The 20,508-nt window shown below is 40.0% G+C and overlaps 1 protein-coding gene across 1 annotated transcript in view; it reads right to left on the minus strand.

Annotated features, from left to right (window-relative positions):
• DMTF1 (cyclin D binding myb like transcription factor 1) overlaps positions 1–20,260 on the minus strand; it is a 29,283-nt gene extending 9,023 nt beyond the window's left edge. Inside the window, exons 1-12 of the mRNA XM_032687915.1 lie at positions 20,122–20,260; positions 13,712–13,828; positions 13,062–13,181; positions 12,004–12,098; positions 11,161–11,275; positions 8,502–8,578; positions 6,942–7,099; positions 6,105–6,137; positions 4,862–4,971; positions 4,029–4,257; positions 2,277–2,428; positions 622–837 (exon numbers count right to left, since the gene is read on the minus strand). Of these exons, the coding sequence (XP_032543806.1) occupies positions 622–837; positions 2,277–2,428; positions 4,029–4,257; positions 4,862–4,971; positions 6,105–6,137; positions 6,942–7,099; positions 8,502–8,578; positions 11,161–11,275; positions 12,004–12,098; positions 13,062–13,181; positions 13,712–13,820 (1,414 nt within the window). The 5' untranslated portion in view covers positions 13,821–13,828; positions 20,122–20,260. The remainder of the gene's footprint in view (positions 1–621; positions 838–2,276; positions 2,429–4,028; positions 4,258–4,861; positions 4,972–6,104; positions 6,138–6,941; positions 7,100–8,501; positions 8,579–11,160; positions 11,276–12,003; positions 12,099–13,061; positions 13,182–13,711; positions 13,829–20,121) is intronic.
• Positions 20,261–20,508: the final 248 nt, after the last annotated feature.

Here is a 20,508-nt window from a genome sequence, read left to right on the forward strand (position 1 = left end):
GAGAAGCACCAGCTTAAGAAAAAAAATATAGTGGTTAGAGCAGAACATTGGCTGAATGTCAGGGTGACTTGGCAGCTAACACTTTACAGAGTGTTTGTGCCTAGAAATAACTGCATAATAAAGAGCAGGACTAGAAAAAACATTATACACCTTCTCTTCAGTGTCATTCATCAGAACTGAGGGATAGCAGCATATATAATTTACAAAAGGAGTCCTTGTACATGATATTCATTGTTCTGCACAAGAGCCATCAAAGAAACTTAAGGAATAAACATAAGTACTTCATCTTCATTAAGAGGCTTGTGTACTGAAGGCTTTTCAAAGAACAGGCTATGTGGCAAACTCCTGTGTGCACACACACAGACAGACACCTACAACACCTATGTCTAGGCACCTCAACTGTAGCTTCTTGGAATTACTATCACAGCAATATCTACGTTTGCCTAACAAAGCTAGAAACAGGTAAATGGAACCCAGAAATGCTTCACCTGAAGTTATGACAAGACCAAAGCAGAATTACTACAATTCTTTAAGACCTGCCCACGCTTCCTTCAGCATCTAAACGTAAGAAAGCTTCAGGTTTTGTTAGAGGACAGCGGGTTGTTCGTTCCAGGTACTTACAGACATGGGTAATCTGGACTGGAATCTGCAAAGCTGCCATGGGGCTTGGGGCACTGCCCGTGTTCTCCTCCAAGCGAGCCACGCGAATCTGCACGTGCTGAACCCCCGAGCCAGAGTTAGTGTTTGGTAATCCACTTCCAGATTTGTTCTCTGAGAGCTGGTGCCCTGGATTGTTTTTTTGGTTCTCGTGGAGTTGTTTAAGACCCTTTATCAGCACTGAGAGAAAAAATACTCATGCTAAAGCATGTTGAAGAAGCACACCTGAAATGCCGCATGTGAGATTTACCCAAGATGAAAAAATACCACCAAAATCCTTCTGAATTGGGAACTTAAACAATTTGTAGACATATAAAAACTAGAAATTTAGCACACACATAAACCACATGTATAGTCAGCTACTGCAGTGACCTTGTCATAGAACCTAGGCATTTTAGAATGCTTGGTGGGGGGGAAGCAAAGCTTATAAAATTTTGCAACTCTCTAAAAACATGTACAAGTGCAAACTACAACCAAATACCAGTATCACTAGTTGTGTAATGTTGCTTCCAGAAATAAACGATCCAATCTTACAAAACACAAAAGGGGATTTGTTCAAGAGCTTGACAGAAGTGCCACTGGAAATAGGGAGCAAGAGGGAATTAATCTCACAGTGACTATATTACAATTCTTCACCTGTGCATGAAGAGGCCCACTGCTCCAGGGAGGGAGCAGCTGACATAACAGCAGGTTACAAAACCTGAGGCCTCAGCTTTTCTAGCACTCAGTATAGCAAACTGCTTAAACATCTCCCACTTTTGGTATCAAGCCGTTTTATCAGGGGAAAGAGAGAGGAGCCTGTTGATTCAGTGATGCACTTACATTATGAATTATTTGATGCAACAACTGCCTATTAATGTGTGGTAAGCAGAACAGTGCTCCCCTCCCAACTGCAGCCTCCAGGCATGACTAATATAGAACCACACTGACAACCACAGAAGTGTCCATTAAATTACACCTTTCATTAATTAGGCCATGACTAATCTCTCTGTTTTTTTTTCCTCTCCCCAAGTCAGAGAAAAGAAGGACTGAAGGTCACAGAGACTGAAATATCCTCTGGCTCAGACACTAGTTTCTCTAACCAAGAATGAGAAAATGCTATGAGATGTATTTGGGGAGCTTTATACTCCTGATTTCTCCCCTCCTCCTCATTGCAGATAGTAGATCCACCTTCTGTCTACAGCTCAGGCTCAGCACCTGACACAGATTACATTTTAACATGGTAAAGGTAACACATCTAACCTGAGGCCACAGTCAGGCTGCAGATACATATCCTCTTCCACCTGAAGAGGTCACTGCCCTCCATACCAAAGATCAGCATCATCTGAGATCTGCCAGCTGAGCTGCTTATACACATGCTCTCACTTTAGCCAAAGCGAGGGGAGATGGTAAAATCTGTTTAGTTGTATACATCAGCTCGGCTTGTTTCGACTGAAACACTTAAGGATTGCTTGTAGGAGCAATTCAGCCAGCAGATCCAAGGGGGTCAGTAACTTCCAGCAAAGGAGCAATGGGCTCTTTGGCCAGCAATGCTGTAAGCAGACAACAAAATGCAGCCTTATTCCTTTGACATTTGTGAAAGGAGCTCTCAGAGGAGAAGAGTGCAAGTAGTACATTACCAGGGAACGAAACGTCTTTGTGGTTTGCAATCTGCCTTTTAATGGTCCACCATTTACTCCGAAGCCACTGTGGTGAGCGGACACTACTCCATCCTTCAGCAAGTAAATCCCAATTGATGTCATTTTCATCGGAAACTTCAAGTTCCGCTATCCTGGCAGGATACAGAAAACATTTACCTGTTAGGAGTTGCCCTCCAGACCAGCAGAGGTGTTGCACATCTCCGGCCGTATCACACGTAACAGCGCAGAATGACATGCTAGTGATCAGCCCACCAGAGCTCATGAATTGACACAGGCTTCCAAGGCTCCACGCTGCCAGAGGTCAAGCAGAATCATAAACCACAGAAGATGGACTTGACCTGTTAGATGATCCAGCCCATCTCCTTGCCATGCAGGATTATTCTCCTTATTTGCTTATATATTAGGACTTAGATCAGATTATCATGAAGCATTCCAAGTGGTGGTACTTGCATCTTTTCTTTTCGAAAAAAACATTCCCCAAACACATCAACAAGGCAGGAAATACTTCCTGAGATTCACTCTGAACTTCCACTTAATTAATTTCATGTTATTTACTTCTGTTTTCTCCTAAATAACAACCATTCATCCTTAACACAGATTTTTGCCTTCTCTCAGATGCTTCTTAGCCAAAGTAGATGAAGTTAACTACAGCATTAAACAGTTCCTCATAAATCAATCCCATCAAGCTCTCCAGGTAAGGGACAGTCTTCTCTACCAGAATCTGTTTGAATACAAGAAATATTTCTGAATTGCCTCCAGCTCATCTGTACGTGGAGCATATGAAAGAGGTGAACAGTGAGAGGGGGAAATATTTTTGTGGAAGTTAAGAAAAGTTCTCTTCACAAATGAAGCAATAGCACTGGACACTCTTGGCTAGCTAAAGAAAAAAAAAGTAAAATGGAAAAAACTACCAGAACCAACCCTGCAGGATGAGTGAAGGATATCTGGACAGAACAAAACAGAAATATTAAGATTTATAACTAGCACATTCTGAAATGTGGAATCAGGGTCCTCATTTTGAGTTCATGTCAAACAGCTTCAGTAAATTAGTGAATATTGCTTTGTAAGTAATCCTTAGATTCCCTGGATGTCTTGGCTTTTTATTCCCACCCACCCATAAATATCCACTGGCTAAAAAGCCTGAGTTAAAGGCATTCAAAATGGGAGGAGGACTGGAGAGAGCGAAAGATTTCCAAAGTCACTACCAGGTTGCCAGTTCAAATGTAGTCAGAGATGCTGACATCCAATCAATGTTTGGTGGCCTACATGAAATTAATTTGCAGTCTCAGTTTAGCTCTTTGTAGACAAGACGTCCACATCACAGAAACCACCACCACACTTGACCCTTGTTGGTCATCTCAGCAGAGAGGCCAAGGACTGAACGGGCAGGGAGACTGAGCTACCCTCCAGTTAAGGGTTAAAGCGCATCGGTGGGGCCACGTGTGGGAAGCTTGCATGGTTGCTGCCTGTGCTGTACCTTTTCTGTGGAATAAAGAAGACTTCAGTCTCCAGGGTTTTCAATCTGACACCTTTCACGAACACTAACATTCACTAAAAAAACAAAAAACAAAAAGTATGTTCAATAATAAATCTCTAGGAACTGTAAACACAGCAGTGATTTTTGGAGGGTTCTAGAGTTTTCAGTGTCTAAGAAACCAGCAAAATGGACCCCAATGGAATCCTGCCAGCAACAAGTATTACATGCCTTTAAGAGTAACCAAAATAACAAACCTCATGATCAGATTTATTTCATCTTCCTTGGTCCACTCAGTGCCCCCACTTTGTTTCCAGTTGAGATAGTTGAGCCATTTAGAGCGGCACTGCTTCTCGGAGCGCGTCCCGACCCGCTCTGCCACAGCAGCCCAGGATACACCTTGTGTGACAATGTCACCTGGCTCTGTGCTCGTCAGCTCATGCACTACTTCTGCCAGCCTTTTTTCTTCTTTCTCTGTCCACTTTCCTGAAAGAGAGAAAAGCCCTCCAACTTAACTAACAGCCGATATTCTGTTCTGATCTGCAACACACCAACAGACATTTATCTTATGTGCCTTATTCCAGATGCAACTATTGACTTGTGAAGAAAATCTAACTGTTCTTAACTACTAACAATTTACATTGTTTCCATTCTTGATTAACAAATGCACAATTTCATTGTTCTGCTGCCAAATTTCTTTCTTTTCCTCTTCCAGATTAATAAATTTTCCTGCCATTTGAATATATACATTACAAAATAAAAAATACTTTACTTCTGAAGTGCACCTGTCTCTTAACTGACACAGTGTATGTTTATAAACATTAAACACAAGGGGAGGCTTTTTAATCCACCTCAATAAAATATGCTCCAGTGGAACATATAATGGATAACGGATTGCAAACGTAAACTGAGTATTCTGATTCTTAAGAAGTGAAACTGGAGAAACTTACACCATGTACATTCTAATTTGACCCCAGATTTCACACAGTGAGTTCCTCAGTTCAGAGTTACACCCCTCTGAAAACAGCGATGACAAAGGTGACAGAATTTTAACCAGAACATCCATTTCTGACACCAGCATTTACCTCACCTGTGTTGCAGGTATCTTTCATCAATCTGCAACGATCTTTCACAGAGGAAGCACTTCTCCCCAGGGCAGCTCCTATTGTGGCCCAATCGTTCCCGTGCTTTACTCTCAGCCTAAAGAGAAACATGCTCATTAGCACTATATCCAGTTAGATTACCAAAATATCAAATCCTCTCTACTAAAAACAGGGTGAATGTGCAGTTCACAGGCTTAAAGACACTTTGATACATCACTATTTTCCTTCATCACTGCTATTTTTTCTGTGTGTTTCTAGAAGCCTTTTGGGCCAGCTAAACCACAGGATACTCCTTTATTAAATGCTTAAAGCACCTAACTGTCTTGCAGGAACATTGTGAGGCTTAATGACTGTTAAACAGAATATGAAGGTTTAGATAAACAGCCAACTTCCATTCTATACAAGCTCCTCAAAGATTTTCAGGTGGTATAGAGAGTACTTGAGAAATCGAAATAATGCCTGATGAAAACCCAGGCATCCTACAATTTAAATGAAGAAAAACACTGCATATCATGTTCATAATTTTAACAATTATTTTCCTCCCTCACATGACAGTAGGTTGCTTAAAATGTTGAGCCCTGACTAGTCCTGACACATCTGGAACCACAGGCACCTTAGGAACAACACGAACCAGCTAAATTGATCTCAACATATCCATCAGTGCAATGAAATGAACTCCCTTCCCTCCTTCAGTCTAACAGTTTCTTTAAATTGCTCAACCCTGGAAATCTGCAGGAGGGGACAAAGTCTGCAGCCCCATCTCCTTAATCAATCAGGTTTATGTTCAAAATGAGACTCTCTGAGCTGTAGTGATAATTTATGTAATTCTGTAATACTTCATAGGGGAGGTCCTATTTTTGACCTGCCACTTTCTTTAGAAATAACCTTTGCTCAGATTTCCTAAAGAAATGGAATTTCTGCTTCTCACAAACATAACCACAAATATCGACTGTTTTGTAAAAATCTGAAACATTCCTAATTACAACAGAAGCTTTGCTTTATACTTTGTTGCATATTGTTGTCCTGAACACACATTAGAAAAAATTTCTAAAAAAAATCCAAATACAGTTTCATTTCTCTTCAGATAATGACCACTATTTTTGGAGTGGAGCAGTTGGAGCAGTCAAATTTACTTGTAACTTTTCAGTGATTTCATATAAGGAAACCTGTAAAAACTGCTCAAGCTACTAAATATAAAGAGGGAAGAGTGACCTTGTTCATAAGACTTACTCTTTAAGCTTTTCAATTTCCTCAGGAGTATACCTAGGCAACAGGTAAATAAAAATACATTATTTTAAACAGAAAGCATACAGCATAAACACTATTATTTTACTAACCACACAGTACACAGTCAGTTACAGGAGATTAAGGAATTTCAGCTGTAAGAAGCAATCTCACTGAATGCTTTGAAAGAACGTGAGGAACAAATGCCATTTTCCACATCAGTGCATTTCTAACGTTATCTGGTCTAAAACTCCTCTCATTTGTCAGGAAAATTCCTCGTTCTTGGTCATCTTACTAAGAACAGAATTAAAATTTTGCATATTAGTCTCTCAAATAAACAACTTCCTTCCTGTCCCAATTCACAATCACCATAAAGCTGACTTTGCATCAAAAAAAAGAAAAAAAATTAAATCAGCACTGAAAAGGTATTTTTAATTTTCAGCTACCTTCAAAAACTAAAATCCAACATCCTTTCTGGATGGCACCAGACCACTGTTTTACAGAAGGGCACAGAGTGGAGATCAATTACCTCTAGGTCAAAGCTCTAGGAAAAAGTTACATCTCAGCAGACCCATGCTTGTGTCCAAGTCTTCTAATCACATCAGAATCTGCTATGAACCTTCGTTTTGGGTGGTTTTTTTGTTCATCTGTTTTTTTTAAAGTTGTGAATAGCATCAATTTAACGCAACTATTGTCAAGGTTGTTTTACTGGGATTCAGCAGAGGTGACATGATTAGGAAGATCTGTTTGGCTACAACTTCTGCCTCAGACAGAACATGTCAAACATAAATACACGACCCTACTCATACCAATAAAACCATGCAGCATTAGAGGTTTTCATACTTTCCAACATGGTTTCTGTCATCATACATGCGAAGAACTCTTCTATAGACAGCAAAGAGAGGCCGATTCAGACCCCAAGCTATTGTCCTGTAGAAATCTTTTCTTTCATCTTTTGACATTTCAAATATAATTTCAGTGGCATCTTTTATTCCACGGGCCTAGAATGAAGCATTTAAAAAAAAAACAACAAAAAGAACAAAAACAAACCACAAACAAAACACCTTAGATAAAAGTCTCCTGGAAATCAAGAAGCAGAACACTTAAGAACTGAAGCCATTATGAAACTTTCTGTGTATTACAAATACTACAGTTCAAAAGTAAAACTGAGTATTTATGGATTAGCTCCCTCAAATACAAAACCTTGATCACTAGGGTTTGTTGTTTTGGGTTTTTTTATACTGGAGTCCAGGTAGACACAGAAACTCTAACTTCCATCCACATTTAAGAAAAAAATCTGTATAATGCATATTTTAAGATAAAAAAATTGGACCATCAAAGAGAACATCATGGAAAACATACTGTGCTGGAATTAGCCTGGGGTCATACAAGAGAAGGTTGTCAAACAGTGTTATATCAATTTATTACATAATTTTAGATATTATTTCTCTGAAAGCAATTTCTTTCAGTTAAACTACTCTTCTTGTTTTGATGGAAACAAAACATTGGAATGAAGTATGAAAGGAAAGCTTTAGTTTAACTATAACTTCTTAGCTTAACTTCAGCTTAAACTAAAAATCACTATATTTAAACTATTCAAAGTAGTACAATAAAGCAGGTAAGTGGGAAAAGACTGAATCACAATTCATCAGTAACTTAGAAAAGTTATTTAGCTAGCTTCAAAAAGCTTCACTAGGTTTAAATGATTTTGTGGCAGAAATTCTAATATATGTGTGGGCAGACACACTTTCTACAACAAATGCTGTGGGATGAACACTAAATTCAGGGCTTTTTTTTGAAACCACAAGTGAAGGATGGTGGAAACTGTAATATCCAGGCTATGTATTCTCAGTTGTAAGGGCTCAGCTCAAATATCCTCAGCTGCAAGCCTACCACAAATATTACTTATGGGTAATTATCACCATCAGTGTGTTAACTGCAAGCCAATTTACACTGAACTCTGACACCAACACATTAAGAGGAAGAAAGCAGACACAGCCATCCTGTTAGTGTAGTAAACAAACAGGCATATGGCATCAAGGAAGTCTGAAAGTTGTATTCCATGCTCTGTAAGGAAAATTATCTTTACTGCTAGTGCAATTTTTTTACCTCCATCTTCACCAAAGGTTTCATGAATAACCAATGTATATTTAGAGACATTTAGGCATGTAAAATGTCACATCAGGATGCTCAAAATGGGCAATGTTCAGTATAAAAATTAAAAGCAGACTTAAATCCTGTGTATGGATATAATTTTCTTATGTATTTCAAATGGGTAATGACCATTTCTACAGTGAATCAGTCAGAATCACTTATGAACACTCTGGGAAGTACTAAAGAACGCTGCCTTCTAGCAGAACTGCATCACCACACCAAGGAGCAGGTAAGATACTCTAAACATACCTTTAAATAACGCTCAATGTTACTCATCAAAATGTCAATTTCTTCCTTTGACCACATCCCTTGCTTCCACTTATGGCCTGAAAATAGAAATGGCAAAGTAATGACTGAAGTGAAAGCCAGGAAAACAGCAAGAACAGAAGTAGCTGACACACGACCCTCACACTGCAATTAAAAAAGAAAAGATTAATTTTAGCTACTAAAAAGCTAACCAGAATTTTAAACAGATGTTATTTCATAACTGACAGCAACCATCAACTAATGTTTAAATAATGTGAGTCAGACCCCTCTTCAAAAACATCCATATTTTAAAAACAGAGCATAAATTCCTCTATGTGCTGTCAAGTCACATTTTCAGAGTTTCTCTTCAGCCGCAACTAGAAAATTTGTCTTTAAACTGACAGCTGAAGTTTCCATGCTCTCAAAATGATTCCAGAAGCTAGAACTTAAAATGTGACTCATAATATTACTTGAGGAACTGGCAACTATATAGGCTTCTCTTATATGCCTCAACACTCCCCAACATGTGAGTAGTGCCACCTACTGTGAATGCTTTTCATAGAGGTAAATCACAGAATAGAATGCTCTGCTTAGTCTATTTTGACAAGCTGGTCCCCATTTCTCTCCTTTTTTTTTTCACTGAGAATAATGCTCAGGGGACACAATCAAGATAAAAACTTGTGGTGAGAGTTTTATTTCCCTGAATAAAAGTGGTAAACAAATAGAAACAAACACAATGTTCCTCTCTGTCTAAGCCCTTAGTAACTACAATGTCAGCTGAGCTTTAAAGGCAAATCCAACCAACTTTATTGAGAGAGAAAATTTCAAACCTTACGTCTATCAATAAAACATTCCTACTCTAAAATACATAGATTATCCTTTTCCCCCTTATGGTCATACCATACTTTTAATTCAGGTTACGCTGGTGTGACCCAGTTTACATACTGGTGTGTGCTGGCTACCTGCCCACCTCTGCTCAGAAAAATCAGGGTACTTCCTTCTCAGCCTGCTAATTACCAGAGCTGGGAGGCAGAACACACCAAAGAGAGTGTTTACTCAAATCCAATTATAATGAAAAGTACAGGCATTATTACCAATTCCATTGGAACTGGTGAGAGAGAACTCTTTCTGTGTGCCCGGTGGCTTCAATCTCTTCTTCCAAAACTACAGAGACAGGACAATAATCTATTACTGTCGCTGTGGTTCATATCTCTACCCAAGCCTCTGACTTGATTTAATGGGACATGGCTACTCTTTATACAGAATAACCTTTAATACCCAACTACTTTAGGAAAGGATATATATTTTGCACTTCACTTGTTTGCATATTCAGTGTCATCATTACCATAACCTGCCCACAGGTCTGGAAATAAAGCATTATCAGGTGGAGACTGCTATAAAATTATGAGCTTGGGCAACACATGCCAAACTCTGAGCTACTGAAAAAGAAGGCACGTACTGGCATTCCTCCAGGGCTGATCTCTGTGATCACAGAGATCACAAGAAAGGTTCCAGTAGAACTGATTCTCAAATATTTTTCCTGGCATATTTTACTAGAAATGACTTCCTCAAATTATTAATCTCTTAATTGGAATCTCAGTGCCCTCATTTGCAACTGTAAATGCCCCTTGTTATCACTACGATATATAGTCAGTTGATATGTCTGGGAGACAGCTAAAAATGCAGTAGGTTTCTGAATACACTGAATAGCTTTGAAGCCCTTTAAATCTAATGAATTAGAAGGACAGAGAAAATGGGAAGAAATTACTTGTTGTCTGTTAGAAGCAACTGTTGGTGCACACATGGGATCAGCAAGTGGTCACTGACAGAGCTGCTCAGCTCCCTTTCTTTGAATTTTTCATATCCAGCACTCAGGCCATATTTTCACTGACTCAGCAGTACACTCAGCTTACTGGACTAAAACTCACTGGGTAAGAGATCATTTGCTTCTGTGAGACAAAAGCATCACATTTTTTCTAAAGGTTTCTGACAAAAAAGGGAATTGCTTTGAACTGACTGAAAACCCCCCTATTTTTCCTCTAGAAATAGGAAAAGTCAGAGCTAGAAAAACAGTAGAGAGACTAAGGAAACTAGAGAGACTTCATTGGACTCTAAGTTGTTTCTCCAGGTTCAGAAAGGCACTTGCCCTGGGGGAGAAAGAAAAAATACAAGCTCTCAAGTTCAGCAACTACTACATGATTGCACAGCTTCATTCTGAAAGGGAGGAATGCCAATGGGGTGGAAGTTTTAGGAGTAGCAGCAATTATTTCAGCAGATCCTGGTCTGCATGAGCTGTCTTCTTCTGAAGCACCTTCATTCCCAAAACTGTTTAGTATGAATCATGGTAGCCAGACTAAGAAACCCTGCCTGGAGGAAGATGCACCAACCTGAGGACAGATTGTGTTTTTTCCTGGTGTACTCCTCTCTGCTGCAGCTTCCCATCTCCTGACCAAGGAAACACAACTGTCTGCCCCATCTGGGCCAACACATACTACCTACAGCCCTTCTCTACCACAGCACTGCAGTCACTGTCACCACTGCAGGCACAGCCCATTTCCAAAAAGCCAGACTGGAGATTACTTTATGCAACGTGCAAAATATTCCGAGACATTTGGAATAGTTTAGCTTTTCACAGTATGGGAGAGCATTTGATATCTCCTACCTTTATTGGTTAGAGAATCCTTATCCTCTTTGGTTGTGAACCAGGCTTGACTAACAGCTGACACTTCTTCATTGCCCATTGGGGAGATTTCATCCAGCTGTTCATTCTGAAGAATCTTAAAAAGACCAATATGAAATTACCCAGTAAAGATCTTCAATTCTTTATCACCTTGCAATTAACATGGAGGCATAACTTGAAGGAAAATGGAATCAGCACACCAAGTCACCTTGCTGACTGTTCAGAAGTGCCCCTTTTTAAATATGGCATTGAAAGTACATGCACCTTTCTTGGAACACCTGAGTAAGATTCAGCATCTTAATATATAGATGTTCTGAGAACTAATTAAGTAACATTCTTCTTCCTGTTTCATGTCCAGTAAATAAGAAGAGTCTCACTGGCTTTGGTGGAGAAAGGACTATGTCCAGCACCTCCAATCTAGAACTCTGAAACACGGTACACCCACAATGAGAACTGCATGTAATTGTTAGACAAAGCCTATTTGGGCCTGTTATAAAGCTTAACTTATAATCAACAAATGACAGAAATAACAGATAAACTTGTCTTCTATGCAGATCACCACAGAGCAAGTGATTACCAGTGGAAGGGTACCTCTATTACTGTTTGCTGTGTTGCTCTTTGGGCAGTAAGTTACACTACAAGAAACCTCTCTCATACATGAAACAGAACACCATTTTATAAACAAGATCCATCCTTAAATACACTAAGTTTGTATTAAAATAGTCTTGTTAATTTAATAAGTCTTTCTAGTATTTGTTTATCTTTTCATTTCGATTTAAATAAAAACATGTATCAAAGAGGTAAAATTTCAAAGTTTTACTGTACCTGAATCTGGGTAACAGTTCCTTCATTAATCTCATCTTCAGCTACCTCAGTGGTAGCAGTCATGGTCACCTCAAAGCTCTGATCATTTTCTGAAACTTCAGAATGGGTAAGTTAGTTGCACACTTTACTCTGGAAACATCTTTTATGCATGGTATCAGTTTTACAAATTGCTACCTTTGAACTGAAAATTTTGAAAAAACCTTATTCGGTATTTATTTGTTGACGGAGTAAAATCATTAAAATTATTATCAACTGCTCCTCTTCATAAAATTTAAATATGGGTTTTGAAACCTTCAGTTTTACGTTTGACTACAACTAAGACCTAATGTGAAACATATAAACAAAAGGTGTCTGATATGATGCAAACATTTGGAACTGTGTTAGTACTTCCTTTCCAGCCCTACCTCTGGTATTTTCCAATTACTAAAGGATAAAATTCAAATATTTTGCCCGGATGCTTTTTTCCCAGTTCTCCTTCAACTTCAACATGATAATGCCTTTACTTCTAAGGAATTTCTACTAAGTTCCACCAAATAAACAGCCACTCAAGGTATTGCAAATTAGTATTTTAACTAGATCTGGTTTTGCCTTCCTTTGGGAGATTAAGTTCACCTATCTAATATTCAATCAACTTCCTTAAGATTAATTCAGTATTCACCCTACCTTTTTAACAACAGTCTCTACCTTAAAAGGACCATACACCTCAATATTACATAACACTGAAATGCTAACAATACAGTTTGATCATTAGAAAAGTTAATCTCTCTTTGCAGAAGGAGAGCATCTAATTTGCTGTTCATTCACTTATCCTTCAATTTATTCAATGCACCTGTGCCTGCAGGTCTCTGTCTGTAAGGCAATTCTATTTTGCCAGTACTGTACAGATACCAAACACTGCAAAACCATCCAAGGGTATGAGAGATAAAGATACACCCAAGTGTATTAATAAAATTTGAAAAGAAAAAGCCCCCACAAAATATTCTAATATGATTCAAAGAGTCCACTTTTAACCTTTACCAAGAGATATCTTTGCTACAAGAGTACACAAAAGAACTTACTTGGAACTGCAACAACAGAAATGCACGGAGTGGAATCATCAAGGCTTTGATCATCCTCTGATAAGCAAAGCCTTTTGTGTGGAGGTTCAGTGCTGTCTTCAGAGTCTACTTCATCAGCTTCTAACAACAAAAACATACGCAGGTTACTTCCTGTTAACTAAGCGGAGCTCTGGACAGAGTTGTAACAAAGTGGGCCAAAATAAAAAGTAGAAACAAATGTGACAGGGTGGTTCAGAGCTTTATTGCTACCCAGGAACTTGGTCTAAGTTACAGGCAACGACACTTCACATGCTTTCCTCAACACACATTTTCTGTGAGATTTTCTTCGTAAATTCTATCCACAGTTTGTCACACTAAAATCAGTCCCTTACTACACAAATTTGGGTACATGCTTGGTTCTAAGGATGTGTTTCCACTGAAATAAATCAGAGCAGCTATATCCCTGTTGGGTACCTATAGACAATGTTGGGATTTAGACCTAATTCCACACTTTATCCTTCTTTAAACCGAAACAGAACAAACTGTAGCATCATAAGCATCAGTTGTAGCATAGTAACCCCAGTAGCTGGTAGAATCTGGGGGCAGGGAAGTATGATGGTCAGATCAATGAAAAAAAGAATTAAAAAATACTATGCAATACAATTCTATACCATTTTGAGGGCAATGAAGTATAAGGTTCCCTTCAGTGTCCTGAGTCAAAGTCACAGAGTTCACGGTTTCTACTGTCACTGTGTCAGACTCTTCTTCAACTGTGCTCATACTCAAACCTGAAAGAGCAACACACAGATTACTTTTCTGCAGTTGAATTCTGCTTGGACCATAACTCTGCTTCCTGTATCCCAAAAAACCAGCATAAACTTTCACAGTCTGCTCCTTCACATGAGAAATCCACAACTGAAGATATTCACCTACCTTTACTTTCCTGCATACTTATATATTGCACAGGGTAACATCAGACAGCTTTAAAGTTACTTTTCCAGTTAAAAATAGCACCTAAACTCCCCATTCAGAAGCATTTGCAATTTACTAATAATTTGGGGGTTGTTCTTTTTTTTTTTTTAAACACAAACCTAAGCTATTACTTTTTCAGTATTTCTAAATTCTTCAGATCTGATGCTTTTCGTCTAATATTTGTTTTACTGTTCATTTCATAATTCTACTAATATAATTCTACTAAAGCTAGTCAGGACTGACAAATATTTTTCTAGTGTAATCAGGGCAATATGAAGTGCTTCTGATAATCTCATTTCCACGATAAAACTACAATAAAGAAACCCAAAGCTTGTAAGAAATTCTATGTAAATTATCGCCATGACTAATTTTGAAATAAAACGGAGCAAAACACCACAACAAAAGTTCTAACCCCCCAAATACAAAGAAATGTAACTAAGTTTCTGCTGCAGAAGCTAAATGAAATCACGTCTAAAATATCCAGAAGCTTTGCAATGATTTAATCCATTTAAAGCACCTGGGTTTGGTGACTTTGGCAGAGATTTGCGAAAAGAAAATATTATTTCTCCTTTAAGTGTTCAGCCCTTTTTATGTGTTTAGACATAGGCAAAAAGTACTTGTAACTTCTATTTTGAAGCCAAAATATTGTTATCAGCAATTCTACTTACATTGTTAAAAAATCATTGACCACAGTGTTAAAAAAAGAAATCACAATTACATTACAAAGTTTCCATGTACCAAGCAGGGATACTCATCTACCCATACATAAGTGGAATTTACAACATGGATTTCAAATCCCCCCTATATTGTTAATAACACTGCTTCAGTGGGAAATGATTTAATTTTGGAGAAGTGTCTTCCTATAAGGATAAAACTACTGCCAGTCCTTCAATAAAATTACTTATCACCCCTTGAGCTTGTTGAAGATTTGGCAGATCTTTAAGCACATGTAGTAGATCATTCCCCAAATGAAGTGGTATTACCCCTCTGACCATGTCAAAAATTTCAGATACACTGCCATTTTGTATCAGAGGGTTCTCAAATTTACTTTCACATCTACCATCAGCAACAGCTCCTTGCCACGTGCAAGTGTAGGAGGGAAAAACTTCCTTGGGATTCATCTCCTCCTGAGTTTTACAGCCTCTGCTCTATCCTTTACTAGAAGCTGCTGTTTGCTGCATGGCTTTAGGAACCCGATGAGGTATCCTTAACTCTAAAACATGAAGAAAGACATCCAAAGCATTACAGCTAAATTAGCAGACTGTAACTTTATCAAATTAGTTTTGAGTTACTCATTCTGCCTTTGGGGAGTAAAGAAATTGGGCCAAAACATACAGATTCCCTTTTTCATGTTCATATACACTTTCTGAATAACTTTCACTACATGGACTGCTGTAATAAAAATTCCCAAAGTTAAGAGAAATGTCATGCAGAATTCTTCTTTAGTTTTTTGTGAACTGGTAGTGATAACATGCTGAAAGCCCCTATTTTTCTTCTCACTGTTCTAAAGGCTTGAAAGACATGTGATTTCTTTTTACAAAACACATCACAACAATCATGTACTTCAACTAAAGCTCTTCTAAAAGCAGTGGAAACTATAGCACTAGTCACAAGAGTAGATACAGCAGACTATTCCTTTTTTATTGAAAGACTGAACACAGAGACAGCAAAGCTGCCTCATTCTTTCAGCAGTTACTCAGGACTTGCTGAAAATCAATTAGTATGTTTACAGGATTTGGCTCCCAAATCACAAGCACGGGACAGTCAGGGCTGTCCCTTTGCATTCCCTGCCTTGCTGGTTTGCCATGTTAGGAGAGAACAACGACACAGCATAAAAGAGGTCCATCCAGAGATCCAAACGTGGCATTTCCAGAGGTGGGAAGGAAGATACACCACGATCAGTAGCTGCCACCCTGGCACTTCCATACAGAGCTGTAACGGAATAAACAGCCAAAGCTGAGGCAGCAAATCCAACAGCAACACCGGCTCCTCGGATCAAGCTGTCAGCTCGAGCTCCCAGGTATTGCAGAGCACCAAACACTGGGCACTACACATTGTTCAAGGAACTGGGACTTCCCAAGAAACAATTTCTCAATATAATTCCTGGACTGAGCAGGGTTTTGTAACCTTTTGCCAATGTCCCAAGAATGGTTTATCCCAACAGTAAGTTGAAAAGAAACTATGAAAACAGGCTCTCCAGGAAAAAAATAATAATGTTCTGTGTAAGATACTTGAGGTTTAGCATATTCAGAGTTTTCTGAGTAAAGGCAATAACCATAACCAAGCCCTGATAAAACCTCAGGAAGAGTCAAATCCTTGAGTTGACAGGAAAAATTCCCATCAACTTCAATGGATAAGGCCTTGGACCACAACTGAAAAGTGAATGGAAAGAGCATCAGCAGTTAAGTCAAAGTCAAGTGCATATTTTGGACATTATTTTTTATTCATTAGACTACACAAATACAAGAAAACTGAAGGAAGAAAACAACCAAACAAACTTGTTCCTTAAAGACACATCAAACCCCAGGACAGGGGTGTCAATCCGTGAGTACATGAATCAGTGACCAAATCCAGGAATAACTGTGGTGGTTCTTCTGACTGAACAGGAAGCAATCTCCAGACCACAGAAAAACCACTGGTTTACACTTCAACGATTAAGTGTACCACAGTTGCTGAACACACATCAAATATGACACACAATGGGACCACCTGGAGTTTATGATGAGCTCCGTGGCCAAAGCCCAGTGCTGCTGCTGGAGCCAATGCTCTTAAGGCTTCTTAATTAGTGAGAATTATGACCTAGGTAGTCTCATCACCTCAAAAATACCACCTTCTTTTCATAAGTTCACTAAATGTGCTTTTGAAAATGCACTACTTTCTATTTTAAACAAAAAGCTTACTCAAATATTTAATTTTTAATGAACAACCCCAGGCTTTGCTCTAATCCTTGATTCAGACACACTCTCTACAGAGATGCCAATCTATCACTAATATTTTATGTTCTGAAGGAGGGTTTGCTTTTGGGGAAGGGAACACTGTTGGATACATCTACACCAATACTGTGGATGGCATAATCTTAGATTTCTAAGAAAGCACCTTAGAAATTCGTGTAAATTCAGTAAGCATTTTTTTGCCTTGTTGGATTTATGTATTTACCAAACCCAACATTTTCAGAGCTGCATTACAATTTCAAACAGGTTTCAACATGCGACCCAAGAGAAGGGAAAATACTTTGCCTACAGGAACCATTTAATACAAAATTCCAATATAAGTTTTCCACTAAAGCCACATAATAGAGCAGTTTTGATTTATTTGGGAAGCCTGCAGCACATTTAGGCAGGAAAAAAAACCCACACAAAGCTGATTTTATACCAAACTACAAAAAAAAAAAAAAAAGTGAATATTTCAATCCAAAAATTCTTGTAATTCTAAATCAGGCAGATGGGCTCAATTATTCTGTGGGCTGTAAAAATTAAGCACTTCTAAAAAATAGTATTTTTACCCTTTAAGACAGAATTCTGTCATTGCCCCTAGTTATTAACTGAATGTTAAGTATAGTCTTCAGTGGACTGTTGTAAATCTTTTAAAATTTCTATATGAAATTGCTTTAAGGGCTGTGCTCTATGCACTGAGCAATAAGTATATTCATTAAGTCCTGTAAAAAGCAAAAACTGAAGATTACTAAGGGAGGCTTCTAGCTACTGTGGCATTTAACTGGAACAATCACATGGAATGCACTGGGATTTCAAGGCATTTGTTCAAGAATAACACACAGAAACAAAGTAATTACGGGACCTTGTATTTTAGGAGGCCTGAATTTTAAGTGTATTCCATACCAAGTCAATACTTCCAATAAGTCATCAGGAGTTTTTACTTTTCAACTAGTGCCAGTTCTCTTATGCTGTTATTCAACAGCAAAAAAACCCTCCTTTTTGTCACCCCAAATAGGTTCTACTCTAATTTAAAATTCCACCATGCAGAAGTTACCTCTAACAGCTGCAAATATGGATATGAGAAGGAACCAAACCGGACAGACACCAATCACAAGGACCCAAGGGCCTGAGTTTGAGGAATTCAAAGATTTATTAATCTGTATCAGCATGAGGTTACAGTCCTTTAGGAACAGTTACATTTGACTCATCAGTGGTATTTAGAGAAGTGGGCCATCACAGAGATGGAATATATGGGAGACACAATGGGACAAAGTGTTCTCATTTGCATTGATCCAAATCTGGCAGAACTCCCATCACTTCTGGCCTATCCATTGATATTTTCATAAAAAGCACCGAGCATGCTTTAAATGTCACACAAGGGAAAAAACCAAACCAAAACAAAATAAAAGCTATGTCCCAGCTCTTTAAAAAGGAAAAAACAAAATCACCAAAACCAGAGAGTTAGAAGTTTTTCTTTTTTGGGAATAGAAAATGGCTCTCGGGGACAAGGTTATGACTGTGGTTAAAAGATCTTGATGAGTATGGTATGTTCTAAAATTACTTTTCTTTCATGTAAACCCAGTTTCACCCAAAGCATTACAGTAGCTTCTTCACCTTAATAAACAATGGGCAGAAGTTTAGCATACAAGAAAAATATGAACAGTTATTATCCTAACTGTAAGACCGATAAGCAAAGAGACTTCTCTCTTGCTTTCTCCGGGTAGATGAGCACAGAATTAATGCTCACAAATAAGGAATTATTAGAACATGTAAAACTCAGTACAGAGGTCTTTGTCTCTTACATATCTACTTTATATAATTTTGAGTGGTTAAGACAAAAATCAGTATTTTAAGGCATTCTACTTAAGGAGTTTTAGTTGATGGCAAATGTTTTCCGTAAGTCATAAACCATCATCACGTTGTGGATTATTATAACCACGTGTAATGATGGAAATGAGAATCTGAATGAGATGTGTCCACCTCACTGCAAAAACCACATCTCCTGGTTTTGCGAAGGAATTTTAACTATGCTGTCAAGAGGCCAAGTTACATCTGTGGCCAGAGCAGCGCTGGCAAACAAAAAGCATTTTCTAGATTACTTCAACTAACAATGGCCAGGTGGGGCCGAACAATGGTAACTCTTTGTGAATGAGCACACACAAACACTATCTCTCAGCTAAAGAAGTAGCTGGTTACAAGTGCAATACGCTTAATCGTGCTCAAGGGCACAACCAAGAACACAGAGACCTCAAAAAGTGAAAAAAAAAAAAAAAGAAGAAAAGAAGGCTTTTCCGACCGGAATACTTTATTCTGGCAAAACAGAGAGGGTAACTCTAGTGCAGAAAAATCCTGGTACCGCTCTAAGATGAAACCTCTGATCTTGGAAGACTGGCACATTTCAGACACCACTTATAAATAAAACCCCCAAGCAACCACAAATCTCGGCATAAAAAAAAACCCAAACAAAAAAAACCCCAGAGATTATGAAACAAAACAGAAAAAAGCCACAAGCTCAAAATACCCCAAGCGAGAGAAAAATGGGAGATTCAAACGTGATCGTGCAGGTGGCCTCTTATTACAAGACATCCAGCTGCGGGAGGGGGAGAGAGTTTAAAACAAAAATAACAACCATAAAAATATTAATTAAAATCTAATAAATATAATAAACGCGCTGGCCGCCCTGCCCTCCCAAGGGAGCCCAGGTTTGGTGATTTCCAGGGTCCGTCCATCCCCTTCCCAATTTCCTCCTGCGCAGCGCTCCCGACGCCCGGGCAGCACCCCGGGAAGGCGGGGAGCCGCGGCCCAGGGCTGGCCCAGTGCTCTCCCAGGGGAGAAGCCGGCGGGAGGCAGCGGCCCGGCTCCGGCACTGCCCCCGGGGCGGCGGCTCCGGGCCCGCCTCAGCGCCCGCCTCAGCCCCGCGGCCGCAGCACCGCCATTTGGCCCCGGGGCCGCCGCCATTTTCCCGTGTCCCCGGCGGGCGGCGGCGCGAGGTGACCCCGCCGCGGGCCCTGCTGCCCGCCCAGCCCGGCCCGGCCTTGCCCGCCCGCCAGCCCGGTCGCAGCGCGGCGAACCGCGGGGCCGCACCCGGCCGCTCCCTCCCCGCCCCGTCCCCGCCGCACTCCGCCGCCGCCCGCAGCTCCCGGCCCTGCGATCCCGCCGGGCCCCTGCGCACTTACTTCCTGTTTTGGGTCCGGGCACTTGAGAAACCAGGATGGAGACTCCCAAGTACCAGGATGGAGGCGCCGGGCGGGCGGCGGGCGGCGAGCGGGGGAGGCGGAGGCGGTGGCGGCGGGGCGAGGCGCGGCGAGCCCGCCGGAAGGGCCCGCGCCCGCCCGCCCGGCGCTTCCGCCCGCCCGCCCGGCGCCACAAAGCGCACGGAGCACGGCCCCGAGCGCCGGCGGCGCCACAAAGCGCACGGAGCTGCTGCGGAGCCGCCTCGCTGAGGGGCCTCCTGGGACAGACACCCCTTACAACACGCACACGTCCTTCTTCAGAGTATCGTTTAAGCTCTGAAAATACCGAGTTCAAGCTCTGGCCGAGCACCACCGTGGCTCTAAGTCCCG

This window comes from Chiroxiphia lanceolata, chromosome 5, assembly GCF_009829145.1.
Source record: "Chiroxiphia lanceolata isolate bChiLan1 chromosome 5, bChiLan1.pri, whole genome shotgun sequence".
NCBI lineage: Eukaryota > Metazoa > Chordata > Aves > Passeriformes > Pipridae > Chiroxiphia > Chiroxiphia lanceolata.